The sequence below is a fragment of the Leucopleurus acutus genome (assembly GCF_964270905.1).
Source record: "Leucopleurus acutus genome assembly, chromosome: 19".
Taxonomy (NCBI): domain Eukaryota; kingdom Metazoa; phylum Chordata; class Mammalia; order Artiodactyla; family Delphinidae; genus Leucopleurus; species Leucopleurus acutus.
In genome coordinates this window covers 9,156,617-9,179,440 of record NC_139161.1, presented here as the reverse complement: position 1 = coordinate 9,179,440, position 22,824 = coordinate 9,156,617, and the positions used below count along the sequence as shown (strand labels likewise).

At 47.4% G+C, this 22,824-nt stretch overlaps 1 protein-coding gene across 4 annotated transcripts; it reads right to left on the bottom strand.

Moving 5' to 3' along the window:
* Window positions 1-10: 10 nt before the first annotated feature.
* AFMID (arylformamidase) lies at window positions 11-22,598 on the bottom strand. Of its 4 annotated transcripts, none has more exons than XM_082860707.1 (12): window positions 22,541-22,598; window positions 20,585-20,675; window positions 19,530-19,580; window positions 9,657-9,761; window positions 9,527-9,575; window positions 8,356-8,441; window positions 8,188-8,260; window positions 7,904-8,001; window positions 7,574-7,652; window positions 7,324-7,465; window positions 7,010-7,114; window positions 11-262 (listed from the first exon to the last, which is right to left on the bottom strand). In XM_082860707.1, exons 1-12 carry the CDS (start codon window positions 22,550-22,552, stop codon window positions 140-142), a joined length of 1,014 nt encoding a protein of 337 aa, XP_082716833.1. In that variant the 5' UTR covers window positions 22,553-22,598; the 3' UTR covers window positions 11-139. The 4 variants fall into 4 exon arrangements, with proteins under 4 accessions (XP_082716833.1, XP_082716834.1, XP_082716835.1 ...); XM_082860709.1 differs by lacking the exon at window positions 11-262 and adding an exon at window positions 2,318-2,668; XM_082860708.1 differs by lacking the exon at window positions 19,530-19,580.
* Window positions 22,599-22,824: the final 226 nt, after the last annotated feature.

Here is a 22,824-nt window from a genome sequence, read left to right as displayed (position 1 = left end):
GCCGCGATTCAAATCCGGCGGTTGTCGGCCGCCGCGGGGCATGTCGGGAACGCGCCGCCCGCGGCCTTCTGGGAAATGGGAAGCTGGGCGGCGCGAGGCACGCTGGGAGTTGTAGTCCTCCCGCCACATGTCTCTGCTTCTACTCACCAGGCACCGACCCAACCCCGCCCCGCGTACTCCCATCCCAGCTACTTGCAAACAGTGGTAGGAAGAGGAGTGGAGAATGGGCCGAAGTCCCCGTGATAGTTTCTTGGAGTGGCACCTGACGAGCACAAATGGATTAAGCCCTTTCAGCGTGCAAACTGTTATTGTTTTTGCGGGTACCCCACTCCTGGAACCTCCTAGTGCCAGCTTCCTCAGCCAGCCCTTGTGCCGTCCGGGTTGGAACATGTGCTGAGGCAAGTCTTTTCACTGAAGCTTCCTGGAAGTCCAGAAATAGACCCTTGGAGCTTTGTTCTTCCTTTTCCACCAGAATTCCTCAGGAGTTAGATATCCTTTCTAAGTCCCTGCCCCAAACAGACGTGCGGGTGGGGGTCAACAGAGGTGAAGAAATGTGTGGAAACAATGCCCACTGCCCTCCAGCCAGGAGACCTGGGTGTCCTATCGGGGAGGTGGGATTGTTATGTGACTCCAGGAAGTGAACAGCCTAGGACAATCCGCCTGGATAATAGAAATGAGAGCCCAGGGAGCAGGCACCTGCCTGTAGGCACAGCCAGACTGGGTTCAGAGCAGGCCTGTGTAGCTGGTGCCTAGCCTCATGCAGACGCCCCAGCCTTCCAGCTCTATGAACCTGACTTTAAGTGGTTTTTATTGCGGTTTCACAGGCTTGGTTGATCAAATCATTGGCCTTTGGTGATTAATTGAATCACCAGCTCCTCTCTACTCTCTGAAGATTGGGAGGGTGGGGCTGAAAGCTCCAAGCTTCTGATGAAGGCTTGGTCTTTATGGCCACCAGCCCCAGCCAGAAGCATCTAGGGGTTGCTCATTAGAACAAAAGACGCTCCTATCACTCTGGAGATTCCAAAGGTTTTTTAGGAGCTGTGTGCCAGGAATCGGGGACAAAGACCAAAAATATATTTATCACAAAGGCAAATTTGCATTTCTATGTGAACTTTCTGGATTTTCAAACAGTTGGCAACAAATCCTGATGGATACTGTGATGATCAGACAAAACTGTTTTGAGATCATAAAACATCAATGCTAGATATTACCTTATGGCCATCTAATCTCACCAAAACTTTTGTGAACACATTTTTCCTCTACTGTAAGAGTGACACATCAATGCTGTAAAAGCAAAAATCATGCAATGGGAAGGAAGTCTTCCTCTCCCCAAAGACCTCTAGCAGAAAGAAACTTTTCAGCAGTTTCTATGTATACTTCCAGGTGTGTGTGTGTGTGTGTGTGTGTGTGTGTGTTCATACACCACTTGGCATCCTGTCTTTTCAGGTAACAGCACATCTCAGCTTTATCGGCACCTAGAGATCTCAACATGTTTTATAATATCTGCATGGTGTTTATTGGATGGTCTACCCTAATTCCAATTAACAAATTTCCCATTGGGTATCTCCAATTTTTTTTTTTTGCTATTATGAATTGTACTACAGCAGACAGACACACAAACATGTGCAACTATGCCTGTAGCATAAACATCTGCAAGCAGGATTGCTGGGAAAGTGTGTGTGTGTCTTTCAACATTTTTTAATATTGCCAACCTGTCCTCACAATCATCAGACCAGGACACGGTTTGCTCCGCCATCTTGTCTGGGTGGATGTTGACCCTGCCTTTTTCATCCTAGGATATTTTAATCAGAGTTCTATCAATACTGATAGCATCTGTATAAAAATATATATCTTCCAGGGAATTCCCTCGCAGTCAAGTGGTTAGGACTCTGTGCTTTCACTGCCGAGGGCACAGGTTCAATCCCTGGTGGCGTGGCCAATAAATAAATAAAACTATATATCTTCTGGATCAAACACCATCAAGTCAACGTATTTCTGTGATTCATTTTCTATTTGGCACCAACATATTCCAACTTTTACCATTTAAATTTTTATTTTACTGAAAACTTCAGCTGCTTAGGTCTTTTCCATAAGGTTTTTTTTCCCCAATTATCTATTTTTGTCTGCGTTGGGTCTTTGTTTTTTTTTGTTTTTTTTTTTTGCAGTACGTGGGCCTCTCACTGTTGTGGCCTATCCGTTGGATAAAATCCCAGGGCTTTCCGGGACGAATCCAGACGTCAGGTGGAGCCCAGGACAGAGTAGACAAAGGAGTGAAACAAAGACACAGAACAAAAACTGGTTTGGGGAGCCCCTTACTCTTCATTTTGGTTGGGAGTTGTCACATTTGTTTCACCCTCTCAGCAGACTGTGGGCCAGACTCTGGGTATCACACATGGCGTGGACCTGGGCCAGACCTTCCCTGGAACCCGCTCGATCCAGGCCAGGGGCAGGCCATGGAGATTTGTACTCGTGTTCAGAGCAGTGAGGGGAATGGACCCTGGCCAGGGTGGGTGGACAAACAGAGGCGCTGCTGGGCACAGGGAAAACTGAGGCCGGCAAGAATGGGGAGCAGTCGGGCTCTTGGGAGAAGTTTCACAAGTCGGGGTGCATGCTGGCGGCGGGGCCTCAGGTGTCATCAGGACTCCTGGAAGATTGTTTTCAAAATAATCTGCAGCAGGAGGGAAAAATACAAAAGCTCCAGAGTTGGAGAGGCTCTTGTGAGGATCTCTTGGGAGGAATTTGATTAAAGAAACAGGCTACATTTTCGATCACAGAAACGTAATTTAAATGAGTCCTTTCCCACCTCTCATTTGAAATGTCACCCACTCACTGCCCGTTTTTGTACGACCCATGAGCTAAGAATGGCTTTACATTTTTAAACAGTTGGAAAAAAATATCAAAAAAAGAATACTTTTGTGACATGTAAAAATTCCACAAAATCCAAATTTCTGCAACCATAAGTACAGTTTTATTGGAGCAAAGCCACATTTATTCGCCTGGGAATTGTTTCTGGCGGCTTTTAAGCAACAGTGGCAGAGTTGGGTAGTTCTGTCACAGACCATATGGCCCTCCAAATCTAAAATATTTATTAGGTTTCTTTAAGAGATGTCATTTACTGGGGGCTTGTTTTTCCCCAGTTAAAAAAAAAGTAATACATGTTCATGGTAGAAAATGTGGAAATTGATTTTTTAAATCCATTGTAACACCACCGGTAAACGTTTTTTGCGGATGCATATATATGCCTCTAAGGGCCTAGCTAGCTATGTATCATAAAACTAGGAAGATACTAGGCCAGTTAATTTTTGTGTTTTTGCTCTTACCTCTGAAGCAATTTGACATGTCCTAACTAATTTTCACAAACTTCACTCTGTTACCTGATTATATCATAATTTAACCTCATTAGACATGTGGGTTATTTCCAAGTTTAGAACATTAATAAAGCTACAGAGACTACGTTTCTGTGTTTCTCTGATTATGCTGAAGACAAATTCCAAGCAGCAGAATTACTGGGTGAGTGGGTTTGGGTCCATATTGCCAGGCTGTACTCCCGAAACATCAGGCCAACGTGTGCTCCACAGGATGGGGGAGGCCCGCTTCACCGTGTCTTCACCAGCATTAGGCACTATTATAACTAGAATATTTCCCGTGAGAGGTGGGAAAGGACTCATTTCCAGTTACATTTCTTTCTTTCTTTTTTTTTTTTTAAGATTTTTTGGATGTGGACCACTTTTAAAGTCTTTATTGAATCTGTTACAATATTGCTTCTGTTTTATGTTTTGGTTTTTTGGCTGTGAGACATGTGGGATCTTAGCTCCCCGACCAGGAATTGAACCTGCACCCCCTACATTGGAAGGCGAAGTCTTAACCACTGGACCACCAGGGAAGTCCCATTTCAGTTACATTTCTATGATCACTAATGCAGCTTACTTTTCCCCCATGTTTACTGGCCATTTATGTTTCTTTTTGAATTATCACTTATTTTTTGTCCATTTTTTCTATTTATTTCTGTTCTTAAAGAGAAATAAGACCTGCTCTTATTAAGTGGTACAAACTATTGATACTATGTATAAAATAAATAAGCTACAAGGTTATATTGTACAGCACAGGGAATATAGCCAATATTTTATAATAACTTTAAATGGAGTATAGGCTATATAAAAATATTAAGTCACTATGTTACACACCTGAAACTAATATAATATTGTAAATCAACTAAATTTCAATTTAAAAAAAGAACTGTTCTTATTGATTTGAAAGTGCTCTTTGTGTGGTAAGGATATTAACTATGTGAATTAAAACTGAACGCTATAAAAGCCTAATGGAGGGACTTCATTGGTGGCACAGTGGTGAAGAATCCACCTGCCAATGCAGGGACACGCCTTCAAGCCCCGGTCCAGGAAGATCCCACATGCCGCGGAGCAACTAAGCCCGTACACCACAACTACTGAGCCTGCGTTCTAGAGCCTGTGAGACACAACTAATGAGCCTGCATGCCACAACTACTGAAGCCAGCGTGCTACAACTACTGACCAGCGCGCTTAGAGCCCATGCTCCACAACAAGAGAAGCTGCCGCAATTAGAAGCCCGTGCACTGCAACGAAGACCCAATGCAGCCAAAAGTAAATAAATAAATATAAAAAATAATTAAAAAAAACGTCCTATTGAGGTGGCAGCTAATTGGGAGTGGGGGGGAGGGGGAATTGGAGGAAGGTGGTAAAAGGTACAAACTTCCAGTTGTAAGATAAATAAGCACCAGGGATGCAATGTACAACATGATAAATTTAATTAACGCTGCTCTATGTTACATATGAAAGTTGTTAAGAGTAAATCCTAAGAGTTCTCATCACAAGGGAAACATATTTTTTTCTTTTTCTTTTCTTTTGTATCTGTGAGATGATGGATGTTCACTAAACCTATTGTGGTTCATTTCATGATGTTTGTAAGTCAAATCATTATGCTGTACACCTTAAACTTATACAGTGCTGTATGTCAATTATATCTCAATAAAAGTGGAGGAAAAAGAAATATTAAAAAAACAAAAGTAAAGTTAATCAGGTACCCACTTTCCCAGGAAAAAAAAGAAAAAAAGTAGTGACTGTATATTTTCCGGGTCCATGGCAAATATTTTCCCCAATCTAGCCTTTGACTTTTTTAAAATATTTTTTTCAGTTGAAGTATAGTCAGGACTTCCCTGGTGGTCCAGTGGTTAAGACTCCATGCTCCCAATGCAGGGGGCCCAGGTTTGATCCCTGGTCAGGAAACTAGATCCCACATGCTGCAACTAAGAGCATGCATGCCGCAAGTAAGACCTGGTACAGCCAATAAATAAGTAAAATTTTTTTAAATAAATAAATAAATTGAAATATAGTTGATTTACAATGTTTCAGGTATACAGTGAAGTGATTAAGTTATATATATTTAATATATATATTCTTTTCCAATATAGGTTATTACAAGATATTGAATATAGTTCCCTGTGCTATACAGTAGGTCTTTGGTGGTCTTCTGTTTCACACATAGTAGTGTGTATAGGTTAAACCCAAATTCCTAATTTATGCCCCCCGCTTCCCCTTTGGTAACCATAAGTTTGTTTTCTATGTCTGTGAGTCTATTTCTGTTTTGTAAATAAGTTCATTTGTATCTTTTTTTTTCATTTTTTCTTTTAATATAGTTTTTGGCTGCGTTGGGTCTTCATTGCTGTGCACAGGCTTCCTCTAGTTGCGGCGAGCGGGGGCTACTCTTCGTTGTGGTGTGCGGGCTTCTCATCGTGGTGGCTTCTCTTGTTTTGGATCATGGGCTCTAGGTGCGTGAGCTTCAGTAGCTGTGGCACACGGGCTCAGTAGTGTGGCGCACGGGCTTAGTTGCTCTGCATGGGCTTAGCTGCTCCGCAGCAAGTGGGATCTTCCTGGACTAGGGATCAAACTCCTGTCCCCTTCATTGGCAGGCAGATTCTTAACCACTGCACCACCAGCGAAGTCCCTGTATCATTTGTTAAGATTCCCCATAATAAGTGATATCATGAGATATTTGTCTTTCTCTGTCTGATTTACTTCAGTTAGTATGATAATCTCTAGATCCATCCATGTTGCTGCAAATAGCATTATTTCATTCTTTTTTATGGCTGACTAATATATATACCACATCTTTATCCATTCATTTGTTGATGGACATTTAGGTTGCTTCTTGGCTATTATAAATAGTGCTGTTATGAACACTGGGGTGCATATATCTTTTTGAATTATAGTTTTCTCCAGGTATATGCCCAGAAGTAGGATTGCTGGATCATATGGAAACTCTATTTTTAGTTTTTTAAGGAACCTCCATGCTGTTCTACATAGTGGCTGTATCAATTTACATTCGCACCAACAGTGTAGGAAGGTTCCTTTTCATCCTTAGACTTTTTTTTTTTTTTGCGGTACGTGGACCTCTCACTGCTGTGGCCTCTCCCGTTGCAGAGCACAGGCTCCGGATGCGCAGGCTCAGCGGCCATGGCTCACGGGCCCAGCCGCTCTGCGGCATGTGGGTTCTTCCCAGACCGGGGCACGAACCCCTGTCCCCTGCATCGGCAGGCGGACTCTCAACCACTGTGCCACCAGGGAAGCCCCATCCTTAGACTTTTAAAAGGATTCTCCACATTAAAATTGTAATAAACATTTATGTGGCCAACTCCATCCCTCCTTTCCCAACGGAGTTGGTGTTGCTTTTATGCTTACACACAAACAGGCTAATACTTTCTTGTATCTGCCTGTCCCCATCCACACCACAGCCCCATGCAGATCCCACCTGTGTGCCCAGGACCAGCCTCTGCAGATCACCTGGGGCTGTTTCAGAGGGAGGTGAAGTACAGGAAGCAAGCGTGGCACTCAATCCCTATCGTCAAGTCCCCCAACCTCCTGGATGCCAAAGAGCCCGCGAGGTGACTCCCCACGCCCCCTGCCTGGCCACCTCGCCTTATGTGTAGGGGCTACAGCAGGACGCATTCTGTCCACGGTGAAGGGATGCACCCTACCTGGGTGAGCACGTAGTCCTTCTGGGTTAGGTTCCAAAGGATTTCAAAGTGATCCACATCATGGAGCTCTTCAAAGGAGACTTTCCACCCTCCTCGGCGCAGAGTCTGAGTAGGAGTAACGAGGGAAGAGGAAGCATGAGGCTGCGGGGTGCTGGGGGGAGAGGGGCTCTCGCAGCTACCTGGCACATACCAGGTGCTACATATTTATTGAAGAAATGACTGGTATCGTGGGGTCCGTTTGGGTGAAATAAACAGGAAGATAATAAGACTGCATGACCCTCAACCTCGAGCCAAAAGCGGGGTGCTGGGGGTACCTGATAAAGTTCCCTGGACTGTCGGTGGAATTCGGGGCTGTCGTGTTGGCCCACAGTCACCAGGATGCGGCAGGCTGGATCCACAGGCTGTGTCGGGGCTGTCTTCAGGTGCCACTGTGGGCTGTTCCTTTGAGCATCCTCCCTGGTGCAGGGAGTAAGTGTGGTCAGGACAGAGAGCAGCCTTTGCTGCACCCCTGGCCCTCCTCGCAGGCTGCAGGCCAGCTGGGGGACGAGGGGACAAGTGACTCACAGGGTTGTGAGGAGAGAGGCATTCTCAGAGGTGTGCATGACAGGCTCCAGGTCATAGATCCCGCTCACCAGGAAGAAGCCTGCGAAGGTAAGGAACAGTCACAGAGCCAGGCTGCAGGTGGGGCAAGATGGGGCCAGCCCGCCTCCAGGGCCAGTGGGGCAAGGCCAGGGTAGGGGGCAGAGAAGAAGCAAAGCAGGCCCTGCTCCCCAGGCTCAAAGCCCCGAGGTCAAGCTACTCACAGCTGTTGAAATTTCAAGCAGCTGTTACAGACCCTCAGGCCCATCAGGGGAGGGTGAATGCTGCCCAGCCAGGCTCAGTCCCCGTGGAAACCTTTGAGGTTGGGCGTGACTCCATGCTTGGTCCAGTTGGCCAGGAGCATCATGGCGGCGAGGTGAGCCCCAGCTGAGTGTCCGCACAGGTAAATTCCCCTTGGGTGGGTCAGAGCAGAGAGCTGGGTTTGCATCCAGTATAACCAAAGCAACAGGCCAGTATCAAGGAGTCCCAATTTGCCTTTTGCTCCAAAGCCAGAGGGGGCAGTTGGGCTGCATCCAAGAAGCTTAGTCCACTGTCCTCCCACTCAGTCTGACAAAAGGAAAATCTACAGCGATACCCACTGGTTGCCTGGATACTGTTTCTGGACAAACACGATGCTCTGGGTCACCTGGGCTACCATCTGGTCCAGGGTGCCTGTGCAGAGGGTAGGCGCTATGTCAGGCTCCGCCGGGGGCCCTCTCCCCTCCAAAGCCCACCAGCCCTTGCACCTGCAAGACTACCCTCATTACCTTTGGGGGCAACGTCATAGGCCACTATCACCACAGCCACTCCCTGTGCTGTCAGTGGGCCGACCATGAAGGCTGACGAGTCTTTACTGCAGAAGGAGACAAAGACGTGACAACTGGAGGCCACTTGGCCACTAGGCTGCTTCTGTGTCCTGTCCACCCAGGGCACTGTCGCTCTCTGACCTGGTGCAGTAAGGGAAGAAGGGAGGCTTTGTCCTTGCGACATCACATGCTAGCTATGGGACCCTAGAGACTATATTTAACCTCTGAGTCTAATTTCCTTCTCTGTAAAATAGGAACGATTATGTTTTTTCTCTTAGGGGCGGTTTTTGAGAACTGAAGGGTGAGACATGCAGAGAGCTTCACAAAGCAAAGGGTAAAAATGCAACAAATGCAGCACTGAGACGACATGCTTGAAGAGCAGCAGATCCTGCAACAGACAGCCCGCAGTAAGACCCTAGGGAACAACAGTGCCCCTGAAGACCCCAAATTCCCCTCTGCTTATCCTAGGATGCCCCCTGGCCCCAGTTTGCCTGGGACTCTCTCTTATTTACCACTGAAAACCCCAGGTCCTGGGAAACCACTCACTTCTGAGCAAACAGGGATGGTGAGTCACTGTGGTTTTCCATTCGATTAGAGTAGACTGAACAGGCTTTTCACTGGGTATAGTGGATCCAATAGTGTCCCCCAAAAAACATGTCCAAATCCTAAACCCCCATACCTGCAAATGTGACCTTATCTGGAATAGGGGCTATGCAGATACAATTCAGAGTCTTGAGATGGCATCATGCCAGATTTAGGATGGGCCTTAAATCAAATGCCTGGTGACATTGTAAAAGAAAGGAGAGGGAGGATTGAAATACAGACACACGAAGACCCTGTGAAGATGAAAGTTGAGGTTGAAGTGATGCGGTCACAAGGCGAGAAGGACCCGGACACCCCAGAAGCTGCAAGAGGTAAGAACGGGTCCTCCCCAGAGCCTTCAGAGGGAGCGTGGCCCTGCCCACACCTTGAAGAATTTCAGATTTCTGGCCTCCAGAACTGTGAGGTAAGACATTTCTGTTGTCGGAGCCCCCAAGTTTGTGGTAAGTTGTTGCAGCAGCCCTAGGAAATGAAGAGTCCAGGCAAAGATGAATCTCCCTTTTTCTCCATTCATCCAAATCCCCTGACTCACCTTCCGCTCTGCCAGTATCCTCCATGAAAAAACACGAGGAACGGCAAGGCTATAGGACAAAACAAAGGGCGTGTGGGCCGAGGCAGGGCTCCCAGCTGAGATCCATGGGGGACCACTAGCCCCTGCTTACCTTCAGACACTGCCTCAGGAAAGTAGATGTCCAGTTTCTCCCCTTCACCGTCTCCATAGGGGACATCGAGCAGGTTCCTCCCGGTGGCCTGGGCCCTCTTGGTAGCTGTCTCCAGAAATGGACAAGTCGCTGTCAGCACAACCTCAGGCAGAACCTTTTTGCCGAAAGCCCCTTTGGGTTGACCAGTTAGCTCCAGCTATCAGTGCTTCCCCAAGTCCTCATGGTAATCGGGGCTGGGGGTCTGAAGCATCCCACAGGTGCATAGTTACAAAGAAATCAGACTGGCCCATCCAAGTGGGGGCCAGAACTATCTGTGACGTCTGTCTCTGGTGAGCTGGCAGTTCTGATGGGCACCATTTCGACCACTACTTTATTACATGCTTATTATGTGTGTTACACTTGGCTATGTGCTCTGGGAAGTATAAACTTTTCCAAGTATTTGGAAAAATAACCTTCTAGGAACTAAGATATAAAATCACTTGAAATAAATAGATAATAAAGCAATATGAATATATAATTGAGCACCATGATGGGAGAGGTCAGAGGGATGTGAAAATTGGCTAGGACTGGGGTCAGGAGAAAGGAGGAAGTACATTTACGTAATTTACCGTAAGTAAATTAAATACCAAAGGCAAAGGCCTAGAGGCGGGATGGGACTCTGTGTGTTCATGTTGCAGTAAACAATGTCCCATCAAGGCCCCACTTCGATCACTGAAACGCAGGAAGCTCAGCTCCCTCCACCACTGGGTGCCAGAGAGTGTAAACTGGTAAGTTCTTCCTGGGGGGCAACTTGGAAATATGTATCAAAGCCCAAGAAGATCATATTCCTTGATGCATAAGTCCTTATCCATACATTATTATAAGGAAATAATCAGAAGTATTCTTAAGGACTTGTTTTAAAGATGCCCACACTAATGCTATTTATGACAGCAAAACATTGGACACAGCCCCAGTGATCTACAATAGAAAACAGGTAAAATACATTATGGTATAGCCCCTTTCTCTCCTTTATTTATTTATTTAAAATTTTTTATTTTATTTTTTAAAATTTATTTATTTATTTTTGGCTGCATTGGGTCATCATTGCTGCGCGCGGGCTTTCTCTAGTTGTGGCGAGTGGGGGCTACTCTTTGTTGCCATGCGCGGGCTTCTCATTACAATGGCTTCTCTTGTTGCGGAGCACGGGCTCCAGGCGCGCAGGCTTCAGTAGTTGTGGCTCGCGGGCTCAGTGGTTGTGGCTCACGGGCTCTAGAGCACAGGCTCAGTAGTTGTGGTGCACGGGCTTAGTTGCTCCGAGGCATGTGGGATCCTCCTGGAGCAGGGCTCGAACCCATGTCCCCTGCATTAGCAGGCGGATTCTCAACCACTGCGCCACCAGGGAAGCCCCACTCCTTTATTTTTTATCCCAGCATTCATTAATCCTTCATATATTTTTTACTTGTTTACTGTCTGTTTGTCACCCTAACTAGAACATGAGCTCTGAGAAGACAAGGGCTTTGCTTTGCCCACCTCTGTACACCCAGGACCTGGTACATCATAACCACTTAAAAGACAATTGTGTAGGGAATTCCCTGGTGGTCCAGTGGTTAGAACTCGCACTTTCACTGCCGAGGGCCTGCGTTCAATCCCTGGTCAGGGAACTAAGATCCCACAAGCCGTGTGGTGCAGCCAAAAAAAAAAAAGAAAACTGTGCTGCTCTGTGGTGACCTAAATGGGAAGGAAATCCAAAAAAGAGGGGATACGTGTATATGTATAGCTGATTCATTTTGCTGTACGGCAGAAACTAACACAACATTGTAAAGCAACTATACTCCAATAAAAATTAATTTTTAAAAAGAAAAGTGTGTAAAAAAAAGAAAGAAAAAGAAAATTATGTAATGAATAAATATTTCAGTAAGTAGTGTTGGGTCTATTGAATATCTGAAGGGAGAAAAAAATAGTTTCTTGATCCCTACCTCACACCACACCAGACCAATTCCAGATGGACCAGATGAAAGCGAAAACAATAAAGCTTTTAGAAAAGGAAATAGGAAATCCTAATGACCTTGGACTAGGCAAAGATTACACAAACAGGACCCAAAATGCATTAATCAAAAAGGAAACACTGGACGGAGAGTATTTTGCCATGTAAAGAGCAAAAGCAGGTTACGCAAATACCACACAGCACGAACACTGCAATCTTTCTGATACTGAAGATTGGTGGCAAGAGACCTTCAACTTGGGATCCCTGTCCCTGGAAGCCTCCAGATCCCCAACCTCGGTGGCCACGGTCCCCCCGCCCACTGGCCCCTTCCCAAAAATACTCACCAGGGCTCCCTTGGGTTGGGTGATTCTGCAATTCCAGAAAGGGCAAACTAGGTAGATGAAGATAGTTTGCATAGATCGTGTTTATGCAAGTGTGAATAAACTGTTAAAATGGGCCGCCTCCATTTCTGCTGGACTCTGCTCAAGGCCAAGAGAAATAAAAATGATGGCAGGTGCCAAGTTTCCCACGTGCCTAAAGCAGGGACCAGGCTGCCTCTGCAGGACAGGTGAGGTGGCTGAAAAACCGATTTTGCCATCACCAACACCCCACCCTTGAGTGAGGGAACAAGGCCAGGGGGAGGCTTCTTAGGAAAGGGATGAGGCTGGCTGTGTTCTGTGGGTTCCCACGCCCTCTCCCATGGAGGGGTGGAAGGGGGCTTCCCATCTCCTAAAGCTTCAAACAACCAACTGCTCAGAGCCTGATGTGTGACTTCTACAAGGATCAGACCCAAACAGGCTTCACCTGCCCCCAGGTGCCACGCTGGGTGCAGACCACACTGCAGGACACACTTAACTGAATCAATCCATTATAAATAGGTATGTTTTACTTGATTAGAACCATGAGATTCTGTTAAGCAGATCAAATGCATTGCATTTGCGATTATAATTTGAAGTGCTTTTTTCAGAATTCCATCACATCTTGTAAGTTGCGTTGAAAAGTTGACGGGAATTTAATCTGTGAAAGTTATGAGCTATCTGAGCATTAACTTAAAAAAATAAATGAAATGCCATTCATTTTTCTTTTGAAGAAATAATATGTTTATATGGTTAAAAAATATACAACAGGCATTTGCATGAAATATCCCTGCCAAGGTGACTGTTATTATTAATACGGATATGGACTCTCTCTCCCTTTAATCCAAAGGGCAGCGTATGAAATACATTTCTGCCCTGCCTGTTTCAATTCATCTTTCTTGGAGAGCTTTCCCAATCAGTACATAGACAGCTTCCTCGTTCTTTTCTTTTTTTCATAAAGTTAACTTGCTATTCCATCCTATGGCTGCACCTTAATTTATTTAACCAGTAGTGACACTTTTTTTTTTTTTTTTTTTTGCGGTACGTGGGCCTCTCACTGTTGTGGCCTCTCCCGTTGTGGAGCACAGGCTCCGGATGCACAGGCTCAGCGGCCATGGCTCACGGGCCCAGCCGCTCCGTGGCATGTGGGATCTTCCCGGACCGGGGCACGAACCCACGTCCCCTGCATCAGCAGGCGGACTCTCAACCACTGCACCACCAGGGAAGCCCAGTAGTGACACTTTTTAGGGCAAACAAACCACATCTGATCATCAGTAAATTCTCCTGGCTCCCTCTCTGCTTATCCTGAATCCTGAGTCTTCTCCCCACCCCTACTGAGACCACCCTGGAACCCCTTCACTACTCCCTTGGAAGCAGGGACAGTCCCTCTCCACTCCCTTGCTTTCACCAGGGCTCCATCCAGCCACACGTGTGCGCCGGGTATAACTAGCATCACATCCCGTTGATCTGAGGCGCAAATTCAATCGGAGCCTCCCGTCTTAGTTGCTGAGGCTGCCTTAACGAAATGCCATACAGTGGGGGGGCTTCGACGACAGACATTTTTTTCGCCCAGTTCTGGACACTGGAAGGCAGGGTCAAGGTGCCAGGTGGGGTGATGTCTGGTGAGGGCCCTCCCCAGGGGTGGCAGATGACCTTCTCGCTGTGCGCTCCCGTGGCCTCTTTGTGCTTGGGAGGAGCTCTCCCTCTCTAGGGGGAGGAACCCTCTGTGTCTCTTCTAATAATCCTACTGGATCAGGACCCCATCCTTACGACCTCATTTAACCTTCATTACTTCCTTAGAGGCCCCATCTCTAAACACAGCTACAGTAGGGGTTAGGGCTTCTACACGTGAATTTTGGGGAGACACAAAATTCGGTCCATAACAGCCCCCACACTCCCCCCAAAGGCCCTGGAGCTCCCCTGCTCGCCTTCTCTGAGGGGTTTGCCAACCACCCTCCCACCAGCACTGTGTGAAGGTGTTTGTTCCCGACAAGCTCGTCAACACAGCAGGCTCAGCAAAGGGGAGCAACTTAATGAACGCAAGGGTTCTGGCAGTGTACGTGGACCAACAAGATTTATGCTGTGCCAAAACTAAGAAAAAGATGATGCAATGTATGCCCTAAGCTGAAGAGCACTTAAAACCAAGCAGCTATCGATATTCGTTATCATGCATAAAAAAGTCTTCCTCCAGTATTAAAAAACCCAACCGACCCAGAGCCAGAGAAACTGCCTCTCTCCAGGAGGTGGTATGACGGTGATGGCGGGCAGCTGGCTGCAAGGACAGAGAATGGGGGGACCCACTGCCTCCTCCAGAGCGTGAATCCTGCCAGTCCTCCAGGCGCTGCACTTACAGGCAGCACAGGAGGGCTTCAACAAGACACCCCAGCATAAACCCTATTACAAACTTCCTTTTTTGAAAAAGCAAAACTTCGGTTTCTATTAATCACAGTCCAAAGTGTCACAGCTCTTACAGAGAGAAACTCCAGGTCCCTGGACCCAACTGAGCATCGTGTTAGAGCAATTAGGGGGAGCAGGGGCCTAGAGACTAATGCAGGCGTGGGGCGGGGAGACCCATCAGACAGTCACGGAGAGCTGAAGACCAAGGGTTCATCACGTCTGGGGCAGCAATTTAAGAGGAGGCTGGGGCCCATCAGCCTCCATCTAGTTTCAGAACTATTCTCCCCCAGTCCTTTAATTCATTTAGCAAACAAATACTTATGTAAGCAGCAGCCTTGTGCCCATTTTGGAATATCGTAGTGACAAAATAATAAAAAGAATCCAAATCACATGTGCCTTACCCCTTAGTGAGGGGGACAAGCAGTTACAGAAAGATGTCAGGTGGTAACATGTGCTACAAAAATGAGCCAGGATCTGAAAAGGCTACATAGTGTATGATTCCAACTATAGGACATTCTGGAAAAGGTGAAACCATGGAAACAGTGAAAAGATCAGTGGCTTCTAGGGAGTGGGCGGGGAGGGGGGAGAGGGATGCATATGTAGAATACGGGATTTTTAGAGCAGTGAACACACCTTGGGAGCCATTGTCTGCCAGAACCAGTGGACAAGCTGGAGAAGCTGGGGGAGGTCAGCGGGGTGGGGTTCTGGGGCTCAGTCACAGTGAGTTCGTAGCCAAATCTGTGATAACCAAAGTCAGAGAAAAACCAAGTTTCCCAGGAGGAGGGAGTGGAAACCAGCAGAGCGGCACAGGCTGAAGAAGTGGAGAGGGGGGTGGTCAGGAGAGAAGACAAAGGCCCCCCCTTCTTCCCAGCACCTAGCACAGTGCCCCCGGGGCATGAGGACTTGCAGATGGACAGAGAGAAGTGGTAGTGCTGCAAAAGATTAAAAATAATTTATTGAGGTGAAACTCACATAACAAAATTAACTACTTTAGGGACTTCCCTGGTAGCACAGTGGTTAAGAATCTGCCTGCCAATGCAGGGGACACAGGGTCGATCCCTGGTCCGGGAAGATCCTACATGCCATGGAGCAACTAAGCCCGTGCACCACAACTACTGAGCTTGTGCTCTAGAGCCCGCAAGCCACAACTACTGAGCCCGCATGCCACAACTGCTGAAGCCTGCGCACCTGGAGCCCGTGCTCCGCAACAAGAGAAGCCACTGCAATGAGAAGCCCGTGCATCGCCACGAGGAGTAGCCCCCCCACTCGCTGCAACTACAGAAAGCCCGCGCGCAGCAACAAAGACCCGACGCAGCCAAAAATAAATAAATAAACAAATTTAAACAAAATTAACCATTTTAAAGTGAACAATTCAGTGGCACTTAGCACATCCACAATGTCATGCAACCATCACCTCTATCTAGTTCCAAAACATCTTCATCACCCCAGAAGAACACCCCCTACCCGTTAAGCAGTGTCTCCCCAAACCCCCCTTACCCCAGACACTGTAACCACTAACTGCTTTCTGTTCCTACGGATTTCCCTATTCTGGACATTTCACCTAAATGTGACCTTTTGTTCCTGGCTTCCTTCACTGAGCATTATGTTTTCAGGGTCCATCCATGTTCTAGTAGGTATCAGTACCTCACTACTTTTTAGGGCCAAACACTATTCCATTGTATGGACATATCACATTTTGTATATCCATTCATCTGTGGATGAACATTTGGGCTGCTTCCACCTTTTGGCAACCGTGAGTAATGCTATGAACATGTGTGTACAAGTACTTGTTTGAGAACTTATTTTCAATCCTTTTGGGTTAGAAAGATTTTTTTTTTTTTCCGTCGGTACGCGGGCCTCTCACTGTTGTGGCCTCTCCCGTTGCGGAGCACAGGCTCCGGACGCGCAGGCTCAGCGGCCATAGCTCACGGGCCCAGCCGCTCCACGGCATGTGGGATCTTCCCGGACTGGGGCACGAACCTGTGTCCCCTGCATCGGCAGGCGGACTCTCAACCACTGCGCCACCAGGGAAGCCCTGGGTTAGAAAGAATTTTTAAAATTGAAGTGTAGTTGACTTACAATATTATATTAGTTTCAGGTGTACAACTCAGTGATTCAGCGTTTTATAGATTACACTCCATTTAAAGTTATTACAAAACAATGGCTATATTTCCCTGTGCTATACAATATATCCTGTTGTTTCTCCATTTTATACATAGTATCTCTTCTAGAAATAATTTTTAAGGCTGTTTATGCTATTAAAAACAAGATTGCACATTATAAGTACAGAACACTTTCTCCTAGGAGAAGAAAATACTATAAGAAATTATCTCACAGTGTTAACAATGGGTGACAATTATTGACGGTTTTATTTTCTAAAATCCTTTTCAATCAGCAAATGCTCCTTTTGTAATCAGAAAACAATTGTTACCTAAAAATAGCCAACCTCAGAGAGTGCAGAGCAGGGCTATTATAACGTGGTCTGTGGACAATGGGTGTCCCACACGGCTTGCTACTGGTCCATGATGAACTAAGTAAAAAGGTGGAGCTAAACATTTGGAATACATGCAGTTTGGTAGAATGGCTGTGTCTATCGAACTTAACAAGAAATTAGGGCTTTCAAACAAAAAGTTGTACATGAATGTTCACAACAGCACTTTTCACAATCGCCAAAAGGTGGAAACAGCCCAAATGTCCATCAGCGGATGAATGGATAAACAAAACGTGGTCCCTCCATACAATGGAAAATTATTATCCATAAAAAGGAATGAAGCACTGACTTGCTACAACATGGTTGGACCTTGGAAACATTATGCGAAGGGAAAGCCACCAGACACAAAAGACCACATCTTGTAGGATCCCATTTATACAAAACGTCCAAAATAGGAAAATCCACAGAGACAGAAAGCAGTCAGTGGTTGCCAGGGGGCTGCTTAACGGGTAGGGGCTTTCCTTCTGGGGTGATGAAAATGTGTTGGAACCAGGTAGAGGAGATGGTTGTACAACATCGTTAAGGTACTAAATGCTGCTGAATTGTACACTTTACAATGGTTAAAGTGGTACATTTTATGTTATGTGTATTTTATCACAGTAAAACAAAATTGGGGCCTGTATTTTGCGTGCCTTTGTTTTCTTCCTTTGGTTTTTCTGATGGAGAGGAAAAAGCACAATCTCAGCCTTGAAAGGCAGGAGGGGACCTCAGAGAGGCTCTCAGTCGCAGGGGCTGTCAATCACGAGGCCCCACCCACCTCACTGGTGATTGGTGCTCCTTGGGCGAGGCGTGGTTTGGGGGAATGGGAGTTTGGAACTGTGCCCCAAGCCGGGTTATACATATACCTCCTTTAGTTTCTTGTACAATGTGTTTTTACTGAGTCTTGTTAATCAAATTTAATAGCTACTGGTAGAGGAAACAGTTCTTCAAACCCTCCTCTGCCGGTGCTCACCCAGCTGTCCCCAGGTGCCCAGCCTGAGAGAGGCCAGGCCTTGGTGGAGGATAAAAGTGACCTACTCATTGGAAGAGGGCAGTCCCCACTGCAAGTTCCAGGTCGACGCTGTTAGAATGAATATAGATCAAAAGAAAAACAATTTCATTCTCCGTAGTGCAAAAAAGGAAAAGAGAGTTTACCTTCCTCCCTTTTCTTAGAGCATTTATTTTTAGGAGACCTCATCAAATATCCTTTCTCTACCCCTTTGGGAATGTGTGTAAATATTTTATCTATCTATCTATCGCTGCGCGGCTTGTGGGATCTTAGTTCGCATACCGGGGACTGAACCCCGGCCCTCCGCGTGGAGTCCTAACCACTGGACTGCCAGGGAATTCCCCATATGTAAATATTTTTTAAAGCTAAAAGAGTCTCTTGCCAGTTTTACAACCTAGGAATGTTCTTCTCAAAGACCTGGGAGCTCTCCCTTTGAAATATAATTATCGAGCAAGATACCCCATGGGAGAGAAGGACCCTAACTTCTGCAGGCACCTGGCTCCAAGTTGCAAAACCACCTCTTGCCTTAAGGATATGGGAATTTCTCGTCTTCCTCTGGATAAAGGCAATTTGCAAACACAGATGGCCACCCTTATGGAATTAGGATGGACTAGGGCAGTAGATAGTGCCCTCAGGTCCTCTTGCTTGAACACAGGTATGCTGATTTTGAGAACAGGTATGCCCTAGGGATATAAGCCTGGCTGTATAAAAGGGTGTATCTTTCTGGTTTTGCAATCTCCTTACTCAATTAAAAATCATGTTTTCTTTCTCTTCTACCTCTGTGGAGAGGTTTTCTGGGTTGGCGGGGGATTCCACTGTTCATTTTTTCCGCTTTACATTCCTTCGCCATCTTCTGGGAGTTTGACTCCAAGGAGGCAATCTGCAAGTCCAGAGGTCTGGGGAACTCCACCAAGAGAGGCAGCTGGTGGGCACTGACCAACGCCACCTGCCTGTCATCACCCCTTGTCAGCCTGCTCCCCTCTTACCTGGAAGCTCAGCTCTGGGAAGTGGTGGCTGTCCCTAGCCACGTGAGCTTGGGTGAGTTGTTTAACCTCATCATGCAGGACTAGGATGGGGTGAGTGAGACACCTCAGGCACAGCATGGGGCAGGGCACCAAAGACTCAGTAATGAGGATCGCTATGGGCTGAAGGCTTGTGTCTCCCAAAAATTCATACCCTATTTTGATGGTGACTTTGGGAGGTAATTAGGTTTAGTTGAGGTCATGAGGGTGGAGCCCTTGTGATGAGATTAGTGGCCTTATAAGAAGAGGAAGAGCAAGCGTTTCTTTCTCTCTGTTTCTGCCATGTGAGGATGCAGGGGAAAGGGGTCTATCTGCAAGCCAGGAAGAGTACCCTCACCAAGGAACCAAATCACTTGGCACCATTTTTTTTTTTCAATTGGCACGGTGATCTTGGACTTACTTCTCAGCCTTCAGAACTGAGAGAAAGAGATTCCTATTGTTTAAACCACCCAGCCTATGGCATTTTGTTATGGCAGCCTGAGCTGACCAATACAAAGATAACATTTAAGTGCAATATTTTTAAAAATCAAAATTAATGCCAAAAAGTCCACGATGAAAGAAATATCAACATTTCCAATAGAGACAGCCTCCAACCCTGCGCATGCATGGCTCCGCCCACTCACCTGGCCCTGATGCCCCCCTGTTGTCGCACTCACCTTCTTCACCAATGAAATGGGGCAGATGCACCTGCGGCACCTCTGGGCCAGCTGGAGCATCGAAAATAGGAAGGGAGGTAGGATGTGAATGTAAAGCTGTCCATAGTGCTTCTCAGGAGGGATTGCTAAAGACAGTCTCTGAGGGCAACAGCCTCAGAGTCTCTTCTAAGCCCTTGCTTCTTATGAGAGACTCCCTTTCTCTACAGGGTCAGCTCTTTTCTCCCTCAAGACAATTACAATAGACAAACATGTTCTCTACCAGCTCATGTAGGTTTCTCTGCACACTCAAATATATATTGAGTATATAGAGACATATTTGGTGCAGAGCTAGGCACAGTAGGGGACTCTGAAGAGCCCAGGACACAGCTCCACCCCCTATCAGGACAGGGAGGGCGCTGAAATGTGCTGGAACCAACCCCCACTAGCCTGTCCCTCCAGCTGGCTTATCTCAGTGTAGAGAACCACCGACCCTGGGAGCTCCAGTCAGCCTGCTGACACAAAGCTCATATGCCAACATCCAGTTTTCCGACTTGGAGGAGAGGCTGGCTGCTCCCTCACCCACACGTCCCCCATGGAGGCCGCCTGCCCAACCCAGCTCAAAAGGTGGCAGCACAACACTCTAGAGGCCCAGGGCTGGGATGGGAATTAACCTTGAGACTTCACTAGCTTACAGAGTCCCAAGCCCTGATTTCTCTAAAGAAAAAAAAAAAGACCTCTTTGCTTTTTGTAGATAGCAACAGCATCCCACATTCAGCAGCCACATTCCTTTTCTCACTCCACTTCCCTGGGCCACTGTGGCCTTAGGGCCTGGGCATAGTTGGCAGGTTGGCTGAGCAGGAGGGGAGGTGGGGCACGGTCACTGCCCCTGCCCTGCCTCCGGCAGTCCTGCAGCAAGGGCTCCGGGGCACCTGGCCCGGAGCAGATGAGGTGCCTGGACTTTGGGAACTGTCCCGAGAGGCTGGGGCTGGGAGGCCCCTCCTCCCCGCCCCGGCATCCTGAAACACTGCCACATGCTAAAGTCCACCTGAAGCGGCCACAGAGAGAGCCCCCGGTACCTTCGTTTCCTATCTGTGAGTAGGTCCTCAAGGCCTCCTCTGCTCCCAGTCGGACGACCCATCTGCTGGGGGAGTACTGATTCTCCAGCTCCTACGGGACAAAGACACGCAGTTCCATAGGACCTTTGACCTCCACGCAGACTGTGCTCCCGCCCCTCCGCGTGCCTGGAGAAGCCCCTTCCCTGATATCTCAGGCTCTCATAGATGCCCTTAGCTTCCTTCAATACCCCCGGTCTCCAGCCTGGCAAGCCACTCCCCACTCTCCCCCACTAACTAATTAGGCGTTTCAGATACAACACTGCAGATGCTGCCAGACCCACGGTCTAGAGCAATGGCCATGCCTTTAACCAGCAGGACAGCTTACAGGGAAATGAGGTCCCATAGATCTGTCCCAGTCAATGCCATCATGGGTACCACTTCCACAGTGGCTAAGGCCACAGGAAGCCAGGGAGCTGGGGTGGCCACTGCAGAGAAAGTGATGTAGAGCTGATATTCCCTGAAAAGGTATGATTCTGACTGCAGGTGGACGCAGCACAATCGGTGAAACAGAGGTGAAGAGGAAGGAATCAAAGGTCAGTTTGGAAATGTTGACCAGCCAGATTGCTGAAACACAGAGGTGAGGCTGGGAAGCGGGGGCTGGGGGGTGGAGGGTCTTGAATGTCAAGCTAAGATGTTCAGACTTAACGCAGAAAGTCATAAGGAACCAGGTTTTGGAGAAAGGGCTCAGAGGCAAAACAACAACAACAAAAAAACAGGTGAAGGCTGGACTGGAGAATTTGAAGACAGGTGGCCTCATGGAAAGGTCTTGGGCTCTGGAATCAGATGGGCTGAGTGCCATCCAAGCTCCATCACTTGCAGGCTCTTTTACCCTGGGCAACTTACTGACAGTCAGTTCCCTCATCTGTATAATGGGCAAAAAAACAGTACTTTACTTCATTCACATGACTTATAGCTTTCAGCCTTGTGAGGCTGTATACCTTGTGAGGCTGAAAGCTATAAGGCATGTAAATGAAGTCAAGCTAGCCACTCAAATGTGGGTTTCCCCCTCTTCCCATTGAAAGGGGTTCTTGGCCAGGGGTCTTTGGATCTGTACAATCTATGCCCGTCGGATGTTTGCAGTCATACCTCGCACACTCTGTGACTGCTATCATCATCATCTTTTATTATTGCTATTATTTATAATAATGAAAATGCAATGGGTTTCTGAAAGTGCTCTGATATTATAGGGGTGTGTGTGTGTGTGTGTCTATGTGTGAGACAGAGAGAGACAGAGACAGAGAGAGACCGAAAAAGAGAGGCTAGGATTTCTTGGGGGCAGTATCTGTAACTGTCACCACATTCTTAGAGGCATCCGTGACCAGAGAAAGAACCACTACCTGAAATGTAGGAAAACTAGTTAGGAAATTATAACAGAATGATAAGCATAACAAATGCTTTGCATATGTGGTTTCTAACCCCCATAACCTTCCCTCAGTAAATACCAGCCCTCCGGTATTTACTCCTTCAGGTCTGACACATCCTCCAAACATTGCACAACCTCAGATTAAGGTCCAGAACTTCGGCCCCACCCTCATCCCGGTTTATGGGTATTGACATAGCCAGGGCTGGACTTCCCTGGCGGTCCAGTGGTTAGGAATCCGCGCTTCCACTGCAGGGGCACGGGTTCAATCCATGATCAGGGGACTAAGATCCTGCATGCCGCACAGTGAGGCCAAAAAAAAGTAGAAAAACATAGCCAGGGCTTCCATTTCCTCTACCCTTAAAATCAGGCTAGCAAAAGCCTACCTGTGGCGAGAAGTAAAATATCAATAAATCACAGTGCTAAAGCTTTCGGGAGCTGGCACACAGTAGGCTATCAACGGCGCCCACAGGAGTGGTTCTAAACTTTTCTCTCAATCCCCATCTCATCTCTGAACCACACTCCTCAGCCCCAGCCTCTCCCAGTGATCCGCCTACCTCTTTAGACATCCTCTTCCAGGGAGCCCCGCGCTTCGGACCTCCGTCCACGTCGTCCATCCCGCTGCGTACGAGCCGACAGGCGCCCGGGCCGCCTTTTTATGCCAGGAGGGCGGGGCTCTGGTCAGGCCCCGTCCCTGGGAGCCGCGCCCACCGCCCTGGTGAGCTGAGCCTGGTGCGCGCCTTCCCGGTCCCTCCCACGAGGGGGCGGGCTGAGGTCAAATCTCCCGCCGGTCCCACAGCCGCACGCTGATTGGCTCCGGGCCGGCGGCGCCGGCTTCCGA